Raw genomic sequence first — 25,505 nt, 5'->3', positions numbered from 1 at the left:
AAGGGGTTGCAAAGAGTCAGACACGACTAAGCAACTAACACACACACAATGAGAGAAAAGGAATTGAAAATAAATTTTAATAGTCTATGTATTGGAAGTCTGGAAAGTGGTTACCCTTGGAAAGATAGGGAGGATGAGGAAGGGGGCATCTGGGAGAATTGGTAATAGTTTATTTCTGATCTGGGTATAAGCTAGAACAGGTGTGTTCAATCTGTGAAAATTTATCATGCTGTTTGCTTACAATACACAAACTTTATATGTATGTATTATATGTATGTATTATATGTCAATGAATGTTTTAAAATTATCTATACTTAGAGCTTAAGTAAGTATGTGGAAAGTGCTGCTATTCCATGAGATGAGGAAGACTCAGAAAAGAACAAGCTTGGGAACGGGGAACAAGCAACAGTAAAAATTACTTTGGATGTGATAAAGGAAAGAGGTGATAGATAATGGGAGAAAAAGGATAACCACAGAAGAAATATCCCTAACAAGGTGAGAGGGCAAAGACCCTAGACGTAAGTATTACTTACCAAAATATTAAAAACCTAAAACATTTTCAAGTTTCAGCTCAGAATGTCATTTTCTTTTTCAAACTTAAATCACTTTTCATAGTCTTTTACTAATTCTTCAAATGGCATACCAGCCATCATTATATTTCCAGTAATTAATATTTTCAAATTTAGTATTTCATATCTGATGAAACTGTTTCAAGTTTTGAACTTCGTATTTTCTTTTAACTTTGTATTTCTAAGCTATTAAATAGCCCAAAAGATAGTGCACATTTTACTTTGATATGCCTGCTCTGAATCTTTCCTCAACAATTCTGCTTTTATAGTGAATGTATATCAGATTTTAGTTACTATTTATGCTTTTCTTAAGCAGAGTTAGGGACACAACTGAAGCGACTTAGCATGCATGCACTAAGCAGAGTTAAAGACTAAGATACCCTTACCATTTATTTAGCTTTTCACAAACTAAACATTCCTTAAAATCACTGCTATGAAGACAAAATAAACGGTAATCACCTAAAAGTGTGCACAAGAATGGCTGCTATTAACCATTCAGTATCCATTCGCTTCAGTCATGTTCAACTCTTTGCAGCCCCACAGACTATAGCCCACCAGGGTCCTCTGTCCATGGGATTTTCTAGGCAAGAATACTGGAGTGGGTTGCCATTTCCTTCTCCAAGAATCAAATTAGCATCTCCTGCATTGGTAAGCAGATTCTTTACCACTAGCGCTACCTGGGAAGCCTTACAAATCATATTAGTTTTGAAAAATTGGCAGATTCGATGTGTTGGTTACTAAGCAAAATGATCTCTTGGCTTTTGGGTTGTTTGGCTAAATGTTGCTCCCGTAACAGGAGACAAGGCTGCAATGTGGATGCAGGACAGGTTAGGCTATTTAGTGAGGAGAAGGTAAGAGAATTCCTCCCTGACTGCTTCTACTTCTCAGTTAAGTTTGAAACAAGGTGAGGGTTGAGATGGGCTGTAAGATATTCATGGAGAAAAAAGGTACTGTCTTCCTGGAGAATGGGAGAAGCATTATCCCACAGAATGTGGAGTGCTGGTGCTGGGTGCCTGTCTGACATGTGAGGTCAATAATGTGAAGGGAAACCTGTCCACACAGTGTATTTAACTCCAGTAACATCAGATTGCTTGAGTGTAGGTATGAATTAAGCAAATGGTTTAACTAGAGTCTGCTAGGCAAGTACAATAAACAGAAAGAAGGGTAAAAGAGTTAAATATCTTGTAACAATCTACAATGGAAAAGAATCTGAGAAAAAAATATATATATACATATGTAAAACTGAATCACTTTGAATCATTGTAAATCACACTATACTTCAAATAAATAAATAAAAAGAAAGGTGTCTGCAAAATAATGCTGGACCATTGACCAGAAGACACAGCAATGATGACTAAGTAGAAGTGATGAGGTTCATGAATTCAAAGTCCCAGTGGGACCAAAGCATTGTTGGCATGGGAGTACCAGAGATAGTCAGCTACGAGACCAGAGTGGTCTGCTTGAAGGAGAAATCTGTAGATCATAACAAGGTTAAAGGTATGACCATGGGAGTGGACTGCACGATCATGGGAAGAGATGGCTGAGGTGGAGTGGAAGAAAAAAATTAAGAAATAAAGTGTCGGGACTTCTCAGGTGGCTCAGTGGTAAAGAATCCATCCACCAATGTAGGAGACAGAGGAGATGGGGGTTCGATCCCTGGGTCAGGAAGATCCCCTGGAGGAGGAAATGGCAATCAACTCTAGTATTCTTGCCTGGGAAATCCCGTGGACAGAGGAGCCTGGGGGGCTACAGTCCATAGGGTCACAAGGATATAAAGTGTTATCAATTTTAAAAAGAAAAGAAATAAAGTATCAAGGAACTGAGAGGGCCAAGGAACTGGATAAATCATACATATGGATGCTAAAGTCATCACGAATGGAGTCCTGAGCATGAGTGGACAGGAAGGCCGTGAACCAGGGTCTAAAGTCACCAATGAAGGACAATGACCAAGAGAATAGTATGTGTCTGGAACAAGAAGAGGTCAGCTTATTTTCAATTCTGATGGCATGAGCTACAGAGGGAAAGGAAATAGCTTGAAAGCTACAATGCAGAACAAGGACACCTATGCCACTCAAATACATGAAGCAGAAAAGAGAAGGCTACTGGAAAAAGAAATCTTAAGAAATAGCTAGATTTCAATTATGGGAAGAATGTGAAAGGAATTTTTCAGAGTGAGAATACAGTATATATGCATACTCTCTGGGTATGGTTCCAGACGGTACCATGGAAGGGTTCGATACTGAGAACTTCCAATTAAGGAGCTCTGAAATGTGTGCTGTTAAAGCCCCTCTACCGTCAGCCTGATAAAAATCCTGGAACAACTCCAGGTTTTATTTTTGGTCACTGACTGTTACAAACATCATGCATAACGTATCCCCCAAACAATTTCAAGATAAGGTTCACACACAAGCGCTTACCTCTATTTCTGTAACTTTTTCAGAAGGATTATCAATTAGGAAACGTGCTAAAGTCCCAGGAGTAGTTCTGTAAGTCAGAATGATCGAGTTTTTAGGGTCCTGGCACCACTGAATAAAGAGATCCCTTGAAAATCCACATTCCAGGTCAGGTTGGCTGGCAAGTACAACTTTAGGGCTAGGTACTCGAGCAAAGTCAGAAAGACCATGACATAGAGAGAGATGACGAAACTGAAATGGATTATTTCTTTTGTCTTCAAAACACCTCATCAACTTATCACTCATCCATTCAACCTAATAATGGGGGGAAAAGATGGCAATAATTAGAAAATACTGCATTATAACTTGAATGTATTCTACAATAGTTTAGGAGTTCAAGTTCCATCTTAAGTCTTTTTTTCCACCAATGGTTGCTTAAATTTGTACCATGCTGACAAGTAGCTTATTGTCTGTTTCTATTTCCCAACAAATCTTCTCAGCCAAATGTTCATCCCTAAAAATCTGTAATTTTACACGTTTCAGTTATGTCACCTTAAATCTTATTCAGAAGGTAGTATATAAGTTCTAAATGAATATCTTACCCAAGACATTGCTACTTCAAGAAAAAGAGCTTATTCAAAAGGAAGAGAAAAATGAATTCTAACATTTAGAGTCTATGAGGTGGGTTCTATTTCTGTCCCTATTTTACAGATCGTGATACTATGCATTAGAGAAGCAACTTACCCAATCTGTAAAAGGGGAACAAAAACAGAACCTACTTCCTAGGATATTTAAGGATTAAGTGAAATAATACATGTAAAGAATACATAACAGTAAGTGGCTGATTTTTAGTTTATATCATCATTATCATCATCAACCTCAACAGAAAAAGAAAATTCAAAGAGCATTTAAGACACTGTTTTCCATAAATCCAATTTCTGCAGCAAACTTCTTTATTACACACCACATGAGAACAAACCTGGGACTTGGAGAACTCCACCACATTATAGCTGACATTATTGAGGAGCGCCAACGAGTAAACACCCAATCCAGCGTCTTTAGTTCTCCAAATCTGATCTAGGAGTTGAGCAAGTTCCAGAACTCTGCCTGCAGTGTCCACGGCTATTAATACGTTTCCATCACCTCGAAGTGTTTCCAGGACATTTGCTAGAAAACAAGAATGTAAAATCCCAATAGGACATACCAATATCTTGCTATAAGAGTAAAGATAACTTTTATCTTCATGTTTTCACTATTAAGACTATGGTTTATAACAATGCCATTAACTGTTTTTTTTAATTGAAAAATTATAAATCATGGTTTCTAACCCTTTCCACCCATAGTACACACAGAAGATGACATTTGTATAATGTATTGGGAAAATTGGGCTAACAGGCCAAATGCAATCAGCTTTGTGTTTCCAGGTCACTCTGGTCTCACCTGCCTCACCTCACCTCTCACCTCCATGAATTTCATTATGAAACATAATTCCCAAGTTTATACACACACACTTATACTTTAATACATACATGCTTTATACGTATGTGTGCGTATAGAATAAAAGACAAATTAACATTCCTTCTTACAATAAAAGACTTTCTAGATGAAAATCTGCTTGGAACTAGTCAAATCAAACTCTAGCAAAAATAAATAACAACAACAACAACAAAAATCCAAGAATTGAAAATTGTCTTAGAGTAACATAGTATATAAGTCATACTTTTTAAGTAGATAAATGAAGGTGGTGGTTTCAAACACGTTGAAATTGGAATCCGATTTACCCTGTTGAATTCCAATGCAGCTTTCAAAAACAGAATAAAAGATAAAAGGGCTCAAGCCAGAGCAGAAGCAACCAGGGATGGCCTGGATGCATCTCTTTAGAACCATGACTACTGTGCTGCTGCTGCTGCTAAGTCACTTCAGTCGTGTCCGACTTTGTGCGACCCCATAGAGCCCAACAGGCTCCCCCGTCCCTGGGATTCTCCAGGCAAGAACACTGGAGTGGGTTGCCGTTTCCTTCTCCAATGCATGAAAGTGAAAAAATAAAGTGAAGTCGCTCAGTAGTGTCCGACTCCTAGCGACCCCATGGACTGCAGCCCACCAGGCCCCTCCGTCCATGGGATTTTCCAGGCAAGAGTACTGGAGTGGGGTGCCATTGCCTACTGTATTAGCGTATAAAACACCCAAACACCAAAGTCACAGACTACCCACACCCTCATTTATCTCCTTCATTCATTTTTCTGAGTATAAGTATTTTTCTAGTATTTATATGATATCTTTATATGTTGTGATGTTCGCTAGACATCAAAGTATGTTGTCTGACGTTTAATGAGGACAAGGAAAGCTAGCTATATGCTGAATAACAGGAAGAAACCAACCTTTATGCCTATCCCAAGAAAGTTAAATTCAAACCAACAAAAGCACCTTTTTGTAAAAATATTGATATGGTTACAAAATATTCTTTCAAAAATACTAGAGTTAGCCAATCTCTTATGACAAGAAAAATGTCCAACAGCCATTCATACTACCATGCACCTCCACAGCTCTGTAGAAAGGATCATAAGCAATACATACTCAGAAGCTGCTCGTCTCTTTGCTTTCTCCTGGGCTGCACATAAGTAGCATTAAATGAGTCTGTGATAAGTAAGGAGGGTCTGCTTAGCATTTCCAGGGAACATCCATTTAAGTGGCTATAAGGAAGTTGAAGAACAGGAATACTTTGTATCACTTCAAATAAACAACAGCTTTTCTTACCAAAAAAAAAAAAAAAACCCAAAAAACCTTTTTCTAAGGTTTTTTTCCTCTTCTAACTATAACAGTTTACATGCTCACTGATAAGAAAATCTAGTACATTCAGAAAAGGAAAACTAAGTTCTTCCAGAGTACCATCACCCAAAGATAATCACCATAGTATTTTGGTATATATCCTTCTAAGTACATATTTCTCTATGCATATATCTGTGTATGTATTTTACTAAAGTGGTATCTCATGTAGATGATTATATATCCAGTTTATACCCTAGTTTTCTCCCATGACATTAAAACCATTTTCTAAATCTAATTTTTAATAATTATAAAAGCCTTCTGTGTGTGTATACAATAAATATTTGGTCATTTCCCTTTATTGATACTTAGGTTACTTTTTTTTGTCATTATAAATAATCTCTCAAAGAAAACTTTTACAAAAAGCTTCTGTTGCATTTCTAATTGTTTCTTTAGGACACATTCCTAGAAGTGTTTTTACTAAAATATAAAATATTGCTAAATGGCTTTCCAGAAAGGTTTGACCCTTTTGAGAAAGCTCTCCCTTTTCCAGAAAGGTTCAACCAGAAACAGTGACCAACTCATGAAATAATTCCCAGAAGAACATTACCATTTAAAAGCAATTTTAACGGTATTTAATTCTAAAAAATCATTATCATTTAAATTTTCTCTTTTTTGACTTTATAACTTTTGTCCATTTTGCAACTGGTATCTTTCTGATTGATTAATACCTGGTCTTATAAATAAGTCTTTGATCAACTTTATGGAAATATTTTCCCTAGTTTATAGGTCTTTTAATTTAGGTCTTTTTAAAATTTTTTATTTATTTATTTTTGGCTCTGCTGGGTCTTCACTGTTGCACGGGCTTTCTTCCTCTAGTTGCAGGGAGTGGGGGCTACTCTCTAATTGCAGTGCACAGGTTCTCATCGCTATGGCTTCTCTTCGCTGCGGAGCACGGGCTCTAGGGCACATGAGCTTAGTAGCTGCGAGAAGTGGGCTCTGTAGTTGCAGCTCCTGGGCTCTAGAGCACAGGCTCAGTAGTTGTGGTGCACGGGCTTAGTTGCTCCGTGGCCTGTGGGATCTTCCCGAATCAGGGATTGACCCTGTGTCTCCTAATTGGCAGGCGGATTCTTTACACTGAGCCACCAGGGAAGCCCTGACTTAGTTTATTGTTTCAGACATTTTGAACGTATATGTAATCAAATGAAGCAGAGTCTTTCTTTATAACTTGGTCCATTTCCTTTCTGCTTACCGAAGTCTTCCAAATCAAGAGATCAGACTCGCCAGTATTGTTCCTTTTCAATTCTAATCCACCTGAAATTTATCTTATTAAGTGATAAAAAAGACATAAAATGAGGTTTTTCCCAAAATGTTCGAATATCATTCACTCAAATACCCATCTTTTCTCATTAACCTGTAATTACAAGAGCCTAAAATTCAACATATTAGTCTTAAATGTTTCTTAATATGATATAAAAGATCTTAAGGATACTATATACTAATATAAAAGTTATGTACTTAATGTACAAAAATTACAAAAGAAACCAAAACAATCTTACAGAAATGCTGTAAGTACAAAATGAAGTTTTCAAATGAAACTATTGTGTCCCCTTTTAAGTTGACTTCCCTGATAGCTCAGTTGATAAAGAATCCACCTGCAATGCAGGAGACTCCAGTTCAATTCCTGGGTCAGGAAGATCCACTGGAGAAGGGATAGGCTACCCACTCTTCTAAAGGAAGTCTGACTTTAAATCATTATATTAGATGGTATTAATGAATTTTATCAAAAATTAAAAAAAAACCCACCCGCAAAGTTCCTCTAAATAACAAGTCAAGAATATATAAAATATAATTTGATGCATAAAAATTAATCTCCTATGCAACATCTCCAGAGAGATACTTCTTTTATAGAGTAGATATTTGCATGTAAATTTCAAAACAGTATCTTTTATCTCATATCAAACTTTTTCCTTACAATGCAAATACTTTAAGTAACTTTGAAAACATTCATTACTTGGTACTTTTAAATTGCTCTAGATTTCTAGTTTAAAGAAAACTGTTTTTAAATTTCCCTCCAAACAATGAAGCAAGACCAGCATTTCCATTAGCTTTTATCTTGATATACCTACATCTCCCTCTTGTGGTTGAAGTCAACTGCATAAACAATTTCTTCTTCTCCATCTTTGACTATTTTCCATATTGTTCCACCTATCATATGACCAGCTGGCAGAGGTGTGATAGACAAGCCATGTCCTTTGCCTAGGTCAACAAGATAATGACAATACTCAGATTTCTTATTATAAGTCCAAAGAAAAGTCATTTATTATTAGCTATTCTTTAATAAGTAACATGTACAATAATACAAAATTCCAAAGTAAAAAGGCATACAGTGAAATGCAAGTCTCACCCTCCAGTCCCCCAGTCATACCTTCATGGAGGCACCTTATAATTTTATTATGCATCCGTGCATAATATTTGTGCTTGAAAAATAAAAGGCCAGAGATTGCCACTACTATTCAATAACTTAGTATGAACTAATAAACTTTACTACTCATATTGCGCACATAAATTATGAAGTGTTTCCATCTTTGCTAATCTCTAAATTGACAATTCAAATCTCATTATGGTAAAGAATATATCCTATAGAACACTAAGCACCAGCCAAAGTGCTGTTACTTCCTGGCTAAACTTCAGAGTCCATTTGTGCACCATTCTTTCATATTTATGGTATAGTATTTAGGAAAATATTTAAATAGTTGTTTCTACAGACGATAAATACATATTTAGGGACATATATATATGTGTGTATATATATGTGTGTATATATATATATGTATATATGACCTCCTGTCCTAATTAAGTGACAAGCTTTTTTCATGTTCAATTCTAGGATTCAGTCATGTTCTACTCTGTGCTGCCCCAGCACTTCACTCACTCCCCTCACTCCATTTAGTCATCTGAGCTCCTTCTTCTCCTCAGCCTCACTGTGAGCTCTTTGGACGAGAATCTGACCATGTTACCTTCGTGCACTACATACAGTAATCACTAAGTAAGTCTTCCTAAATTAAACGTGAAAAGGAGGCCTGAGCTGTTACATTTTATTAGAATTTAGCCTGGAATATTTTAAAATTCAGATGATTTTGGGGAAGTTCACAGTTTCCTGTGAAAAAATGCTGATTTTCTATTCTTCAGACAATAGTGCCTATAATGTTTACTACAAATTTCCCTTGTACTTTTCAGTAGTTCAAACACCATTTGTCCAATTATTTGCTACTGGAACCATGTTTTACCTTTCAAATTCACAATCTGAGAGAATTTTAACTGTTGTATCTTATCAAAGGCTGCATCCACATCATCTAGGGTAAAGAGTGTAAAATCTTCTGTATTGTGTCGGGACTAAAAAAAAAAATACAAATAAAAGGTTAAAAATGATCACTGCAAGGGTGTTAAAACAGTTGTTTTTTAATTGCTTAAGTTACCTGATAAAGGTCATACATGAACATCTGTCCCATTTTATAAACGGGAATGGTCGCATAGATGGCGCAGTTCAGACCCAACTTTCCAACAGCATAGGGGAGGGCGCCGAGATGGAGAGGGTCGGGATGAGACAGCAAGACCGCATCGATCTGGTGAACGTGCCTAGGACGCAAGCAAGACGACTATTACTGAGTCTTGTTCCTAAAGGAACAGGCAGGATACTCAAAATTAATTTGCCGGTTCTCATTCCTCTCAGTATTCTGAGCTGAAGACTATGATGGGGTAAAAAGAGCGAAAGTGAAAGTGAAATCTCTCAGTCGTGTCTGACTCTTTGAGACCCCAAGTTCAACTGAGAGCTAAAATTACGTTACCTATGAATTTCAATTAGTACTACCCCTGTCCTCATAGAGATCAAAACTGTGGTATGAGATGCACATAAATATACAGTGTCTAGACACGTTTTTTTAAAAAAAGGAAGGAAAACAATAGACACTACACATAAACTGATTTCAAGAGTCTATCTCATACACTATTAAAGTTCAAGAACTCAGGATTTAAGAAACTGTTAAGAAAAGGACATTTAAAAGGCCACATATTTATTATGGATTTTTGTCTCAGCTTTTTAGCATAATGACTGACAGTATATTCATGATAGTGTAACTTCAGTCAATGAATAATATATTCTCATTAACAAAAGAAATAAGAAAAAAATGTTTTGCTGTAAGTTCTAAGTTTTTTCAATATTTAAGTTCTCGTTCATTCCATAATTAGTACAATACTGCTAACACAACTAAATCTTTCTTTGATGGATTAGATCCTTTTGAATCTCATGGGCTTTATTCTAAGCACCAATTCTCAAATGTCTAAGCATCAAAAGATTAAAAGAAAATAAGCTAATTTGATCTGACTGAAGAACTTTTACAAGTACAGTTTTCCTCTCTTCAAATTCTTATAAACTTAATTTTGCTCTTTTCTAAAATTAGGGTGCAAAAATTTCTACTGAGATCCATTTATCCAGTAACAATTAACTTAAGATTTTGCTGACATTCAATAAACACAGCTTACAAGTCAATCAAAACCACGCAAATAAAAAGTCATTATTTGGTTCTTCAGTTTAAATAAAACTGTTTTACTTTCAACTAAAATTTTAGAGCAAAACAGCAAACACTGTGTAACATCAAAATAGTATTACAGCGTGGAAAAGAGAAGCTGATTTACTAAAAGTGTAGACATATTAACAGTAACTTACTTCCTCAGGGAATCGATAATATCCATAGAAAAGTGCTCATCCCAGCCACAGTCCAATAAAAATCTAAACTCGTCGACTTGGAGAAGATAGCAAAGAGCAGATTCTTCTTGGACCCCAGAAAGGGTAGTTAATTTGATAATAGATGTCATTTTTTTCGGTCTAACAACAACAATCCAAAAAGTTCTTTCAACAGAAATAAAAACACAGTTAAACATAAAAACAGAGTCATTTTAAAGACCTATTTCCATCATTGCTAAGTGTGAAGGTACAAACATAATCTTACACCCTCTGTAAGTCCTTCAGTGGCCCACCCCAATGTGGTTTGATGAAAAGTAGCAGGTTTTGGAATCAGACTGACCAGTATTTGAATCTATACTTATATTGTTCTGAGCAGGTTAGCTAAATTTTCCCTCACTTATGAATCCTATAAAATATGAATATTAATATATACATTAAAAGGATGTTGGAAGATTTTAAATAATGTATAAATTACCTAGAATGGAGACTACCAAGTTTCTCAATAAATAAATGTAGCGTACTAAACTAGTGAACTTATTCTTCAAGGTGCACTTGCTCCTCCTTTATTTTGCTCTGAGATGGCAAGTTTATGTGTCTTTCTCTACTACTAAACCAGTGGTCCTTAAATAAAGAACCGCTTGACAATGTGATAAAAAGCTATGGATCTTTCCTGCTCCCCTCAGTCCTTAAAAAAACAAAAAGGTCCATATACACGTAGCAATTCACATATTTTTCAGGGAATTTTGTTAAGAAGCCTTGCACTGGAATGTGAGCAACTGGAAAACAATTGTAGTACCTTATAGTTTGCACTTCCTGAAGAGAATCTGACACATAGTAGGTGTTCAAAACATATCTGATGGAATACAGTTGGGATACTTACTACGTATTTCAAGAAGATACAACATAAAAACATCTGTTGGGATTTAGGACCCAGAATTGTGTGCTACTATATAGATGTTATTAAAAACATTCATTAGCAAAGCACAACTCCACAGCAAGATTTCAGATCTTAGGTTCTTAAAATAAATTTGCCTTTTCTGATTAACTGTGCAAGTAAGAGAATTATTCATTCACAGTTCTTTATCCTTAAGAGTGTTTAGAAGAAAAGGGGATGTTGGAAGATTCAGGAGTTTTCTAAGTTATTAGACCTCCCTCTAATTAATGTGCCTTTTCATTACTGTTAATGTTACTCTATAGTATCTATTATTAAAATTATTATTATGTGAAAAAAAAAGAGAGAGAAGGTCATTGCACATCTGATGATCCTTCAACATCTGCCCAAGGTCATATCAACAAATTAAGGTAAAGTGCCCAGCTTTCTTAACAGACTGTCACCACATCTCCCATCCTTTGGTCACAGCCAAAGACCCAAGACTCAGGTTGTCCATCATCACCGAAGTCCACCTGGTGGGACCAATTCACTACCTCTTCTGCCTTCCAAATCCTTTCAGTATTCCCCCTGGAACCATTACTCACAGAGAACTTCACCCTCTTCTCTGAAGGTTTTCCTCATCTGCAAATCTTGACAGAAACCTAGCTCTTCTCAAATGATACTGTATCTCCTCCAGCCTTCTCAAGAGGCCTTTTTTCTCCTGGATTCCCTGACCTCAAAAGCAGGAAGCATGTGCTCCCTGATCATCACTGCAGCCTCCAGTCCATGTCTTCTCCTTCCTGGAAATACTCGAGTCCCGCTGAACTCATGCTGCCCAGCCAGCTCGCTGTGAGCCTTTCCGGTCCTTCCCCATTAATGGAGGACTTTAGTTCCTGACTCAGTCTTCCTCTGAGGAGCTGCACTACTGAACTCTTCTCTCCTTGACCTTCTCAACTCCAATAGTCTTCTTTTCACTTCAGCCACCCAGCACCACAGTCACAACCATGACCTTATCATGACCAATAAACTGTAGCACTTTCAAAATTTCACTTTCAACGATCTCCCTGTCTCACTCCCACCATCCCTACTCCAGAATTCCCACTGCAAAAACCCTTTGGCCTTACTGTATTTACTGACTACTTTTTCACTGTCCATGACCACCTCCTGTCTCCACTTAAGTTATATGGATCCATGAGCCATCTTGATTATTTTGCAAATACTCAAGTGTTTTGCAGCTCTAGTCCTTCTTTGTATAAGTCTGGCAAAATCCTAACCCTCACTCACTCCAATCATGTACCTTGTTTTTTCTAGCAGCTCAATGCTGCCAGAGGGGGAAAAAGCCAGTCACACAACTATGCTATTTGCTCTTTAAATTCATGGCCAAAGATCTCAAACAGGCGCTATGTCCTACCTACCAATCTGATTTTTCTTAGTAGGTTGACTTTCCATCTGAGACCATCATTTCACATCTCTTCTCTGCTCAAGCATCACACATCCTTCCCTCCACCCTACTAGGTTGATAATCTCACCTCATTCCTCAATTAGAAGACAAAAATAATTAGACAGTAACTCCACATTTTCCAGATACCACAGCTATTACATTAACCTATCTGCACATACACTGCTGTGTCTCCCATCATTCAGAACAAATAGCCCAGCTCTCATTCAAGGCCAATCCTGTGTGTGTGCTCCGAACCCCACTCCTGTTTATCTTCTCCATAACTTCTTCAGTCATCCCCTCCTGCATCACCAATGAATCACCGATGTACCATTCCCATTAGCATACAAAGATCCTCTAGAATTTCTCAACTTAAAAGAACCCTCTCTCAATCCTACAGTTCCCTGCAACTGCTTTATCGCTTCTACACTCTCCATTCACAACAAAATTTCTCAGAATATTTGTCCACAGACCTGTCTCTACTTTCTTATCTCCCATTCAAATCACTGAATCTGATGTCTTTCCCCACCATATCACTAGAAGCTTTCATGAAGGTCTCTGACAAACCTCTATACAACTGAAGCCAATGGACATTTCTGTGGTCCCAACGTACTGGAAATTGTAGCAGCATTCAACAAAATTAACAGCTCCATCCTCCCAGAAACACCTTCCTCTGTTCCTCTGGGTCAACCCTCTCCTGATTTTCCTTATATCTAACTGGCCATTCCTCATGCTCCTTAATTAATTCCTCCTTCTCCCCCAGCCTCTACATGAGGCAGTGCTTTTCTGCAGGACTTTCTCTTTTCTCCCTAGGTAATTTTACAGTCTTAAGAGCTTTAAGATCATCTGATCTCTGATGGCATCATCCTTGATCTTTTACTTGTTTTTCACATCTAATCCATCAGTAAATCCTGCCTTTTTACCTCTATAATATTTCTCAAGCATAATAATTTCTCATATATTTCCTTCTATCTCTGCTGTCACCAAGATTTCTAACTAGTCTGAGTTACTGTTTTCCCTACCTCAAATTCATTCTTTCAGAGACATTTTCTGATCACCCTAAAGTCCACCCCCACCTCAACTACATCCTATAATTTGTATTTTCCTTCTATTTTCTTCAAAATACATAGTATCCACCTGTACTTGCTGCTTATTTGCTCACTTTGTCCAACCCCTTATCTCCTTTTAACCCCTACACCAGAAAAGGACCCATGAAAGTAGAGACTTTTGTCTATTTTGATTATAATTATATGCCAGCACCCCTACAGTGCCTAACACATAGTGGTGGTCAATAAGTGCTTCTTAAATGAATAAATGAAGATGCCTAGTATTAAATGAGCTTAGTGCTATTTCCACACCATTAACAGGTGCCTTTTCGTACTGTTCACGGAGTGCTCAAGGCAAGAACAATGAAGTGGTTTGCCATTCCCTTCTCCAGTGGACCACGTTTTGTCAGAACTCTCCACCATGACCCGTCCGTCTTGGGTGGCCCTACACGGCATGGCTTATAGTTTTATTGAGTTAAACAAGGCTGTGGTCCATGTGATCAGATTGGTTAGTTGTCTGTGATTGTGGTTTTCATTCTGTCTGCCCTCTGATGGAGATGGAAGCTTCCTGATGGGAGAGACTGACTGAGGGGGAAACTGGGGGAAAGAGAGGATGAGATGGTTGGATGGCATCACTGACTCAATGGACAAGAGTTTGAGTAAGCTCTGGGAGTTGGTGATGGACAGGGAAGCCTGGCCTGCTGCAGTCCACGGGGTCGACAAGAGTCAGACACGACTGAGTGACTGAACTGAACAGCTACCTATTTATATGCACTTCCTTTGGTTTTGGGAGAGCTCTCTGAACACAGGACTAGGTTTGATCTATGTTTGTACCCTTACCATATGAGCATGGCTTACACAGTGGATGTTTAACAACCACTGTTGCTAAAACAAACTGAAATTAAAAATACATTGACTTAGTGTGTTCCTATTTTTAAGGTATGAGAAATACAAAGATATTAATTCTCTATTTGAAGAAACGTATTTATAAATACATTTTTAAATAGGACTTGGATCTCCCTGTCAAAAAGCTCCGTGTACCACAATAATGGCCTAAGAGAAACTCTTTTCCAACTTAAATCTACTTTACTCTCCCACTTTCTTTATTTAGATTATGACATGAAAATACAAAGTGTCTTACAGATAGAACCGAATGAGCTCATTTATAACTTTTGCAGACAAACCCAGATTGCATGAGAAGATATTTCATGAAATAGATATTTTCTTTTTCATGAAAAAGAAATTTCATGAAAAGATATTTTTATTATAATTGCTTATACTATAATAAAGCTGTATCTTTATTACACAGTCTTTACTTACTGATATCTCAGTTGTATTTGGGATGAAACACAATGAATTCAAAGGAAGACTTCTTTATATATCTAAAAAATAAAGAAATAAGAGTCTCATGAATGTGGTATGATGATTTACTTCTGTTTTTAATTTTGGTGTTTAACTTCTATGTCTTCTCCTAAGGTAAAGACAGTGAACAGCAGCAAGTACAATAATATATGGTCCTTTAAAAAAAAATCCTGGAAATAAGATTTTTAAAACTGACATTAATTTATGTTATTGAGAATCAAAAAAGAGGTGGGATCTTAAATTATTCATTAAGAACTGGTAGGCCATGGGTAAAAAGAGATAAAGAGAAAAGGTATTCAAAACAAGGGAAAAACATGATCAAAAGCACAAAACAAAAACTTTCCAGTAACAATACTAGCCCACAATTTCATGGAAGCAAAAAATGAAAAAGTTTTAATGAATAGAAAAAGGTCAGCTAATGAAAGGCCTTGGAAACTTTGGACCTAATTATAATTGCTAAAGAGAAGAGGCAACAGAGACATTTTAAGGTCATCACTTTCATGCATTGGAGAAGGAAATGGCAATCCACTCCAGTTTTCTTGCCTGGAGAATCCCAGGGGCAGGAGAGCCTGGTGGGCTGCCGTCTATGGGGTCACACAGAGTCGGACACGACTGAAGTGACTTAGCAGCAGCAGCAGTAATCAAGTAAGATAATATGATACAGGTAGTTCTATATTTAAAAAAAACTAGCTGGTATACATGACTGATTAGATAAAGAAGACAGAGAATGCAGGGAGATTTAAAAAAAAAAAAGGAGAGTATTTAGCAGCCCACTTCCTCCTTTCAAACTTACTGGTTCTGTTTTGAGACTAACTTTCTTTAGCCCCACATGTACCTTATACCTATGACACAGAATTCACTGGTTGTTATTTAAGTAACCAAGACTTGAAACTCTACATGTTCGACTGCTTCCTTTACTTCTTGGACTATTAGACTTTAGCAACTCCTGATTATTTCCCCCTTAGAATACTTTTGTACATTTATTCTTCTCTTTCCGTTCATACTGCAAGCACCCTTACACAGGGTCTCACTACCTTAGAGTTTCTCTTTGCCTGCAGCCTTTCCTTCCCTCACCTCAACATAAACCTTACTGCTGATTAATCTTCCAAAACACCCCTGAATATGATCCCTTGCTGAAAAATCTCTGAAGGCTTCTGTTTAAAAAAACAAAACCTGAACACCTTAACAGGTAACGGAGGGCGTCAGCAAGCTGCCCTGAGATCACCACTATCATCATCTAAAAGCCCAGCTCAAATCTAACATCCTCACTAATCCCTGTATCATTAGTCTAGACTAGAACAGCTCTGTCCAACAAAAATATCATGCAAGCCACAAGCGTAATTAAAATTTTTTCACAGTCACACTGAAGTTTGTGAAGTTAATTTTATTTTACTTAACCCAATATTTCCAAAATATTATCATTTCAACATGTAGTCATTATTAAGACATTAATGAGTTTTGGTACTAACTCATTGTATTTTATGATTACAACACCTCTCAATTCAAACCAACCACAATTTCAAGTGCACAACAGCTACAGGTAGCTAGTGGCTACTGTAATAGCCCAAGTCTAGACTCTAAAATCAATGCTTTGGACTGTGCTTTGCCACTCCTAAAGTGCAAGCTCACATCATACTATTTTTACATTCATGTCTTAGACTTGATTTTAATGGTATCACCAACCACTTAATCTCCCAGACTAAAAATTAAGTCACCCTCTGACCACCAAATTGGCTCCCATCAGTTAAACCCTATTTGGCATTTCAGAAGTCTCTCTGACATCCTTTACTCTCCTGCCTCAGCAGAGGCACCCATTGCCTTACCTGAATAACTGCAATTTCCTCTCATCTAGTTTTTCTGTTCCAAGTTGATTCTCCACAAAGCAATCAGACCGACCATCCTAAAAAACAAATATCTTTGCGCCTCTTTCTTGTGATTTCCAGCTAAATACTTCCTTGGAAAGTCTGAACACCTTGCTTGGAAAGCAAGGTCCTTCCCAAGTTTACCTTAATCTCCCTCTTGCTTCACCAACCACCCCTGCACTGCATGCTCAAGGCTGCTTTCTCCTGCTCTCCCTAAGTAAGCCAAAACTTCTCCAGTCTCTGCATCGCTGTACTGTATCCAGGGATGACCTTTTCCTGATTTTAGTACTTTCCTTTTGACCCTTAATGACCCAGTTCAACTGAAAGCTATTTTGGTGTCTCCAGGCGATGTTCTTCATTTTTAGTTAACACAAGTGGGCACAAAGAATATATGTTCAAAGAATATATGTTGAATGGATGTTAAATGAATGGGGAAAGAGTAAAATGAATCTTTTTTTTATCGCCAATGCCAAGCACAGGGCTCAAAGCAACACAAATGTGTACTGAACGGACTGAATCCTCACCATATAAATTCCTTCTGGGCGGGGATTGCTGACCATTTCACCTCAATTATCTGTCACAGTCACTCGTTCTCAATAAGGGCTGCATATGCTGATGACAACAAAGGGGAACCATGCAAAATCTAAGGGAAAACGAAAGAGTCTGGGTTAGCTCTGGAGCTCGAGTGAGAAAAGTCTCCTCTTGGTCAGTTCCGGGAGAGCAGTAGTTTCATAAAAGGCTCCAAGAGCTTCTAAAATTAAAAAAAAAAAAAAAAATCAGAGCACGGGCAATTGATAACGCACGTTCGCCTGGTCACAGGAAGCCAGACCTGCCGGAGTTAAAATTATTCTGACCTCCTGTTTACCGTTGAGAATGTATATAGAGTGATGATGCCGGAAGCGCGCAAAGGCTATGCAGGGATAGGGGGAGGGTTCGGGAAGGGGGTTGCGGAGACTGTTTTAAAAGCATGGTAACGTCCTCAAGGTCTGTGGAGTCGATTAACTAAAAAGAACACCTATTTTGTGCCCAGTAGCTTCGTGGTCTCTCAGTACGAGACAACGGGAAGACCCAGAGGAAGGGGGCTGAGAACAAGTTAACCAAAAGGCTAAGGAACCGAAGCTGGAGTCGGATTAACTCCTCCAGCATCGAGACTGAAAAGGAGGCGGAAAACGGCAGAAAGGAGGAAAGGAGAGCTTGGGAGTGAATCGTAGGAACTGCCACGAAAGATAGGGAGCTTTGGATCCACGGAGAAGTCACCGTCTTTCCCAAGCTGAGGACTTCCGCCGGGGACGACCCGGACGGTCGCAGCCGAAGCCCTGGGGGGCACGTCCCCGCGCAGAGACCCGGGCGGAGTCGGAGCCGGGCTCTCCCCGAGGGCCGAGACGCCCCCTCCCCCATCCAAAGGCGCACAGCTTTCTTCCGCCCCCACTTGCCTCATAAGTCCTGCCCCAAAGCGGTCCACTGCCCTTCCCAACCCCCTAATCGAATCCACGTTCAAGAGCGAGAAAAGCTGACGTTGGTTCAGCAGCGCCGGTGAAGATCAACCAAGAGAAGCCCCGCAATGGCCGCCGCCATTTTGAAACTGAGGGCGACCCCGCGGAGGCGGGGAGACACAGGGTGATACCATCTTCCGGGGTCGGGGGGGGGGAGCACAAAACTGGAGGAAGAGGGTGGCGCTTACACCGAGTCTTGTTACCTGGGGCCGAAGTTTCACTTCTCAAGGATTCATAACGTGTTGAAGCTAAAATAAATATGAGAAGAGTCGAGCAGTCAAAGGAAGAAGAAATATGATTTCCCGGAGCCACCCCTCTCACGGACCGGACGCGGCTAATGGTGGGTCCCGAGGCCGCCGCTTCCGCCGGCGCGAGTGGCTGCGCTCGCCGCTGTCCTTGGTCGTGGGGTCGTTGTTGGCTCCGAGGCCGCAGGTGGGTCTGGGGTCCAGGGCGGTCGAAGCGGGGAGACTCGCCGTTGTGCAGGCGGGGAGGGTGTACCTCTAGGAAAGCGCTCGGCGGCGGCTTGTGCACCGGGGTTGGGCTGGTCTGGGCCTCCTCGGGGCTGGGACGGCTTCCTAAGGCTTCTGGGCGAAGAAGACCGAGAAAGGAAAGTAGCAGACTTTCGGGTGGGCGGCTGCGCTCATGCTTCCCGCCTGGCGCTTTTGGGAAAGAGTATTCTGAGGTTGTCCTAACTGGAAAACATCTTTAGATGTTACGGGACCGGAGGCGAACCGGCCGGGATCAAAGCTCCCAGACTGAGGGATCACAGCTCCCGGGCTATACAGCCTGGAAGGGGCATTTTCTCCGCTGCTGCTGCTGCTGCTGCTGCTAAGTCGCTTCAGTCGTGTCCAACTCTGTGCGACCCCATAGACGGCAGCCCACCAGGCTCCCCCGTCCCTGGGATTCTCCAGGCAAGAACACTGGAGTGGGTTGCCATTTTCTTCTCCAATGCATAAAAGGAAAAAGTGAAAGTGAAGTCGCTCGGTCGTGTCCGACTCGTAGCGACCCCATGGACTGCAGCCCTCCAGGCTCCTCCGTCCATGGGATTTTCCAGGCAAGAATACTGGAGTGGGGTGCCGTTGCCTTCTCCAGCTTCTCCGCTAGCATTTCTGATTCGTCCAAGTTTCAGAGTTCTGTCTTCCTCGTTATTCAGGATTGGAAACTAACCTTACTCTCTTTTAAGCCTCAAACCCTCCTGAGCCGCCAAGCCCCCAAAATACACACTTTTTTTAAATGTAGTTTTTAACAAAGTAATTTCGTTCTTGATTTCTGGAGTGTACATGTCATTCAGTCGAGGTTCCGGACCTCAAAGAGTTCAGTTTCTCCTTCCATCCAGAACTGATTTTTTTATAGGTTAAGTCCACCCTTTGGATCAATACACATAAATTGCTGTTAGGACTAATGTGTAACCATCTATATTTTTCCTGTGTGAATTTAGGAGGACTCACAAAAATCACACCATATACAATTTTCTTTATAGATGTTAAGTGGGAAAAATTGGGTTGAAAGAAAAGGTAATAAGGCAAATATTTTATCGTGCTTCACAGATAATGCACTTTTTACAAACTGAAGGTGTGTGGCAACCTTTATTTTGCACTGGGAAACCAAAAAATTCTCGTGACTCACTTTATCTCTATATTCGCTTTATTGCAGTGGTCTGGAACGACACTTGTAATATCTCAAATTATGCTTTGAGTGGGGAAAATGAGATAAAGCCAAGAGTAAGATTAATATACATGTTGACCTTTATACTTACTGTAAAAGACAGAAAAGCATGAATAAAGAGCATGGACCAAGGAACCAGACTGCCTGGGTATTAATCACAGTTCTGGCACTTACTACATCTGTGACCTTAGACAACTTGATTGTCCCTGGACTTCCTCATCTGAAAAAAGTATTCCTGCTTCGCTGGGGACATGGCATTAGTTAATACATGTATAGTAATATAAGAATTACATGAAATGGAGATTATGAAAAGCAGTTAAGAACCATGCCTGACAGAGAGTGCTCTAAAAGTCAGCTTTTTCTAAAAGTAGGGAGAAAATTTTGGATAATTTTGGCATCAGAGGATACATGATTCAGTTCCCTGAGTTAAGAAGATTAAAAACCATTTAGGTTTTTTTTTTTTTTTCTTTCTTTCTTTCAGGAATACCATAGCTACTCTCAATTCTGAAGTAGAAGCAAAATTTTTCTTGAGAGTCTTCATATAAAGAAGACACTAGTAATATGTATAGTGCCCTTGAGGGCACCCATGTGGATGTCACTCTTTATCCAAACCTAGACTTGTCTCATTCGGAGAAGGCAGTGGCGACCCACTCCAGTACTCTTGCCTGGAAAATCCCATGGACAGAGGCACCTGGTAGGCTGCAGTCCATGGGGTCGCTAAGAGTTGGACACGACTGAGTGACTTCACTTTCACGCATTGGAGAAGGAAATGGCAACCCGCTCCAGTGTTCTTGCCTGGAGAATCCCAAGGACAGCGGAGCCTGGTGGGCTGCCATCTATGGGGTCACACACAGTCGGACACGACTGAAGCGACTTAGCAGCAGCAGCAGCAGCAGCAGCAGACTTGTCTTATTAGAGACTGTCCCAGATGCTCACTGCCCTTCGTCCTTTAAATAGAACCATCTTATGGTCTTGGGCCTGTGACCATGAACCTGTCTACACTGCTCCTCCTATCCCTTCTCAAGGGGATCATTCTAGCTCACTTTCTTTAAAAAGTTATTTTTTAACTGAAGGATAATTGCTTTCAAGAATTATGTTGGTTTCTACCAAACATCTAGCTCACTTTTTATGTTCATCAATCTTTGTCTTTCCAGGTCATCCACTTGCAGTGACATATGTAGGACAAATTTTATGTTCAGTATCACTGGTCCCAAAGCCCATTATGTAGTAGACTGTGCAGTTGCCTCTGGGAGTAAGATTTGCCATTTTTCTCTCAGGGATGGAAATCGCTTCCATCATGGTGAAACTAAAAGTTTCTCAGTCATGTCCTACTCTTCAACCCCACGGATTTTACAGTCCATGGAATTCTCCAGAATACTGGAGTGGGTAGCCTTTCCCTTCTCCAGGGGATCTTCCCAACCCAGGATTCGAACCAGGGTCTCCTATATTGCAGGTGGATTCTTTACCAACTGAGCTATCAGGGAAGTCCATCATGGTGATTGACTCCAACTCTGGGTTCTAAATGTACAGAATCCTTTTATCTGTCACTCCTACTGCCTTATCTGTAGAGTCTCTTTGAGAATCTGTATTAAGCAAGAGCCCGTGGGGCGTGGTTCATCTTTTCTTGTCAGGGTAAAGGCAGAGAGAAATGTCTGCTGGCCCTGTTGCTGCTAAGTTACTTCAGTCGTGTCCGACTCTGTGCGACCCCATAGACAGCAGCCCACCAGGCTCCACCGTCCCTGGGATTCTCAGGCAGGAACACTAGAGTGGGTTGCCATTTCCTTCTCCAGTGCATGAAAGTGAAAAGTGAAAGGGAAGTCACTCAGTCGGGTCCGACTGTTAGCGACTCCATGGACTGCAGCCCACCAGGCTCCTCCGTCCATGGGATTTTCCAGGCAAGAGTACTGGAGTGGGGTGCCATTGCTGGCCCTATTAGAAGAGTGCAAACAGTAATGGCATTAGCCCACAGGTGGCCATGGGCTGAAGTCTTGGACCCGAGAATCAGCAATTACTTTTTTTGTTGGTTCAGTGTTGTGGTGTTGTTCAGTCGCTAAGTTGTATCCGACTCTTTCCAACCCCCTGGGCTGCAGCACACGAGGGTTCCCCGTCCTTCGCTATCTCCTGGTTGTTGAGTCACTCAGTCATGTCTGACTCTTTGTGACGCCATGGCCTGCAACCCACCAGGCTTCCCTGTCCTCACCAACTCCCGAAGCTTGCGCAAACCCACGTCCATTGAGTCGGTGATGCCATCCAACCATCTGATCCTCTGTCATCCCCTTCTCCCACCTTCAATCTTTCCCAGCATCAGGGTCTTTTCCAGTCAGTCAGTTCTTCACATCAGGTGGCCAAAGTATTGGAGCTTCAGCTTCAGTATCAGTCCTTCCAATGAGTATTCAGGACTGATTTCCTTTAGGATTGACTGGTTGGATTTCCTTGCAGTCCAAGGGACTCTCAAGAGTCTTCTCCAACACCACAGTTCAAAAGTATCAATTCTTAGGTGCTCAGCCTTCTTTATGGTCCAACTCTCACAGCCATACATGACTGCTGGAAAACCATAGCTTTGACTAGACAGACCTTTGTCAGCAAAGTAATGTCTCTGCCTTTTAATATGCTGTCTAGGTTGGTCAAATTGTTGACATTGTTGGTCGACAATGGCAACCCACTCCAGTGTTCTTGCCTGGAGAATCCCAGGGACGGGGGAGCCTGGTGGGCTGCCGTCTATGGGATCACACAGAGTCGGACACGACTGAAGTGACTTAGCAGCAGCAAAGATCTGAATGCAAATAATGTTACTTAGGGGAGGTACAATGCTAAGAAAACCACCGCCTTCTAGGAATAAGGTCATGTTGCTTAGATCTCTGATATTCAGACTGGAATCTGCTGTGTGTAATATTATGCTCTATGAAAGCAGTGTATAATAGTTGTGTGACTTTTAACTTCATGTCTGTTTCCTAACCCAGTGCCTCTAGTGAGTAAACTTTGAGAAATAATTAGAATGTGTGTGAGAACCAGTTTTTAGGAGAGGCAGGAATCCAGTCTACATAATCCTAGAACAGTTGAGTGCTAAGATTAGAAAGCACAGCTTCTTCCCAAACACAGCTAAGCCCTTTTATTAGCAGTAATGTATTCTCTTTCTGGGATGCTGCCATGTCTTCTCAAACATTATACAGGATTTATTCATTATAGATTCATGTGCATACATATGTATTTCATCTTTAGATCCAAATTTTTACAGAAAATTGATGATTCAGCTATGTTTCCATTGAATTAGTGCAGATTTATTTTCCATGTGATGACTTCTAGTTCTTCCATAAAGATGTCATCCTCTTCTGCCTTTTGGAAACTCTTTAAACACTGTTTTTTAAACTGGGTCTTTGTTGTGCATGTGGGCTTCCTCTGGTTATGGCGAGCAGAGGCTACTCTTCATTGCGGTATACAGGCTGCTCCGTGCGGTGGCTTCTCTTGTTGCCGAGCACAGACTCTTGGCACACAGGCTTCAGTAGTTGCAACACATGGGCTCAGTAGTTATGGCACACAGGCTTAGTCACTCTGCAGCATGTGGGATTTTCCCAAACCAGAGATCAAACCCGTGTACCCTGCATTGGCAAGCAGATTCTTAACCACTGGACCACCAGGGAAGCCCTGGAAACTCTTAAAAAGTTAACAAGTCTTAAGTACCATAAATGGCAATGTCAATTTGGGGAAGGGTCTCTATGAGAGGCATTTCAATATGATGGAAGGATCTATGCCTTTGGGATGAACCTGTGTTTGAATTCCAGCTTTATATGTAATACCTATTTGGGTTAAACTGTTTTCTTATCTGTAAAATAAGAGTAATAATTTTTCATGTTATATATTGGACTATGTGATGGCTCTGGTAACCTAGTAGTCACTCTACAAGAGTAAGTTCCCTTCTCTCCATATCTTTTGTAGAGTTATTTAATTGATATTCAGATCTACTGTGACATTATTCAGTATGGTTCTTAAGAAAATTTCTCATGTTTTCATTTCCTTTCTAAAATTAGTTTTAAAAAATAGGTTTCAATAATTATAGCTTTAAAGAATTCTGCTTCTGACAATATTATTATATCAGTTTTAAAATTGTGAGCTATGCTAAATCTAAAAATATTTTACATGTGTAAAAGTTTTAAATCAATACTAGGAGGGTGAAAATACTTAGCTTTTGCAGGTAGAATGTTTTAATACTCTCTCCATTCCTGTGATATATCAGATCACTGGTGAAACTTGAAATAAAATTAATAAATTGACTTTAGTGCAGTGTAATTTTCATACTCATTGTCACCTATGTAATCTTCATTAAGTAGATTTTTAAGTAATGTACTACCTTCTGAAGAGGCTTATTATGCTTTTAAGATCTATCTCCTTTATTTAGAGCTATCTCCCTGTTTCAGGTATGATTTGAAAGATATTTCAAAAGTGGCTGTATTTCAGAGGGTTATTTTTTTGTTTTGTTTTAATATAGCATTCATGATGAACTTACTTCAGGTTGTGCGTGACCACTGGGTACATGTACTTGTCCCTATGGGATTTGTCTTTGGATATTATCTGGACAGAAAGAATGATGAAAAGCTAACTGCCTTCCGGAACAAGAGTCTGTTATATAAAAGGTTAGTTTTTGTATTTTTTTAAACCAACAGTCAGCTTTTGGAAGTACTCTTCTTAATATTATTTGTGCCAAAAATAAACAGAAGGGGTAATTCCCACTCCTCCAAGGATTTAGTGATACTGTTTTGTAGTCTTGTTTGTTGTTTAGCCCTTATATAAAGCAATATGATTACTTTTGCAGTGTAAACAAGTCTTTAGTTTCTGAACAGGCTATTTCAGATCTTTGAAAATCTTTTATTTCAAGGTACATTTTAATGTACAAACAGTTTTATACCATCTCATCAAAGCCTATTCTGTATACAGCTTTAACATATATTATCATATACTGTCTGACTTAGTCCATGATGTAGCTGAAATCAACAGCACTAATGGCTTGAGGCACTGGTCTAAGCAACACTCCTCAAGAGCTTTAGGCAGGATGGTTGGGTGATCAGATAGCAACTGGCAGTCACCTTGTCCCATTGTGTCTCTGGAGATGGCTTATTTGGCAGCAGACTTAGAGTTAGCAAGACAGGGAATCCACCACTGGCTGTGATTTCCGGAAGGAGGAGGCTCACAGGACAAGAGAATCGAGCAGCAGTCACAGGAGGTGTATAGAGGAGGTTCACAGTTAGGGATTTCGAGACAGATAAAATGAGCTAGAAAGAGTCTAAAACATTAAATGAAGTCACTG

At 39.7% G+C, this 25,505-nt stretch overlaps 2 protein-coding genes across 5 annotated transcripts in view; one reads left to right on the top strand and one right to left on the bottom strand.

The window, feature by feature from the left end:
• Window positions 1-18,629, bottom strand: part of CPSF2 (cleavage and polyadenylation specific factor 2, 100kDa) — a 32,697-nt gene extending 14,068 nt beyond the window's left edge. Inside the window, exons 1-11 of one of the 4 annotated variants that reach the window (XM_010836197.1) lie at window positions 18,482-18,629; window positions 17,573-17,691; window positions 17,010-17,086; window positions 15,145-15,206; window positions 10,452-10,634; window positions 9,205-9,364; window positions 9,016-9,121; window positions 7,855-7,984; window positions 5,537-5,652; window positions 3,942-4,129; window positions 2,987-3,277 (exon numbers count right to left, since the gene is read on the bottom strand). In XM_010836197.1, coding sequence (XP_010834499.1) covers window positions 2,987-3,277; window positions 3,942-4,129; window positions 5,537-5,652; window positions 7,855-7,984; window positions 9,016-9,121; window positions 9,205-9,364; window positions 10,452-10,600 — 1,140 coding nt within the window. In that variant the 5' untranslated portion in view covers window positions 10,601-10,634; window positions 15,145-15,206; window positions 17,010-17,086; window positions 17,573-17,691; window positions 18,482-18,629. The remainder of the gene's footprint in view (window positions 1-2,986; window positions 3,278-3,941; window positions 4,130-5,536; window positions 5,653-7,854; window positions 7,985-9,015; window positions 9,122-9,204; window positions 9,365-10,451; window positions 10,635-15,144; window positions 15,207-17,009; window positions 17,087-17,572; window positions 17,692-18,481) is intronic. The other 3 variants (XM_010836196.1, XM_010836199.1, XM_010836198.1) reach the window with 3 other exon arrangements.
• Window positions 18,630-18,881: 252 nt separating this feature from the next.
• Window positions 18,882-25,505, top strand: part of NDUFB1 (NADH dehydrogenase (ubiquinone) 1 beta subcomplex, 1, 7kDa) — a 7,124-nt gene continuing 500 nt past the window's right edge. Inside the window, exons 1-2 of the mRNA XM_010836195.1 lie at window positions 18,882-18,973; window positions 24,690-24,834. Coding sequence (XP_010834497.1) covers window positions 24,695-24,834 — 140 coding nt within the window. The 5' untranslated portion in view covers window positions 18,882-18,973; window positions 24,690-24,694. The remainder of the gene's footprint in view (window positions 18,974-24,689; window positions 24,835-25,505) is intronic.

Source organism: Bison bison, unplaced genomic scaffold (assembly GCF_000754665.1).
Source record: "Bison bison bison isolate TAMUID 2011002044 unplaced genomic scaffold, Bison_UMD1.0 scf7180017864061, whole genome shotgun sequence".
Taxonomy (NCBI): domain Eukaryota; kingdom Metazoa; phylum Chordata; class Mammalia; order Artiodactyla; family Bovidae; genus Bison; species Bison bison.
The sequence above is the reverse complement of the archived record's forward strand: the minus strand, read 5'-3'. Positions and strand labels throughout refer to the sequence as shown.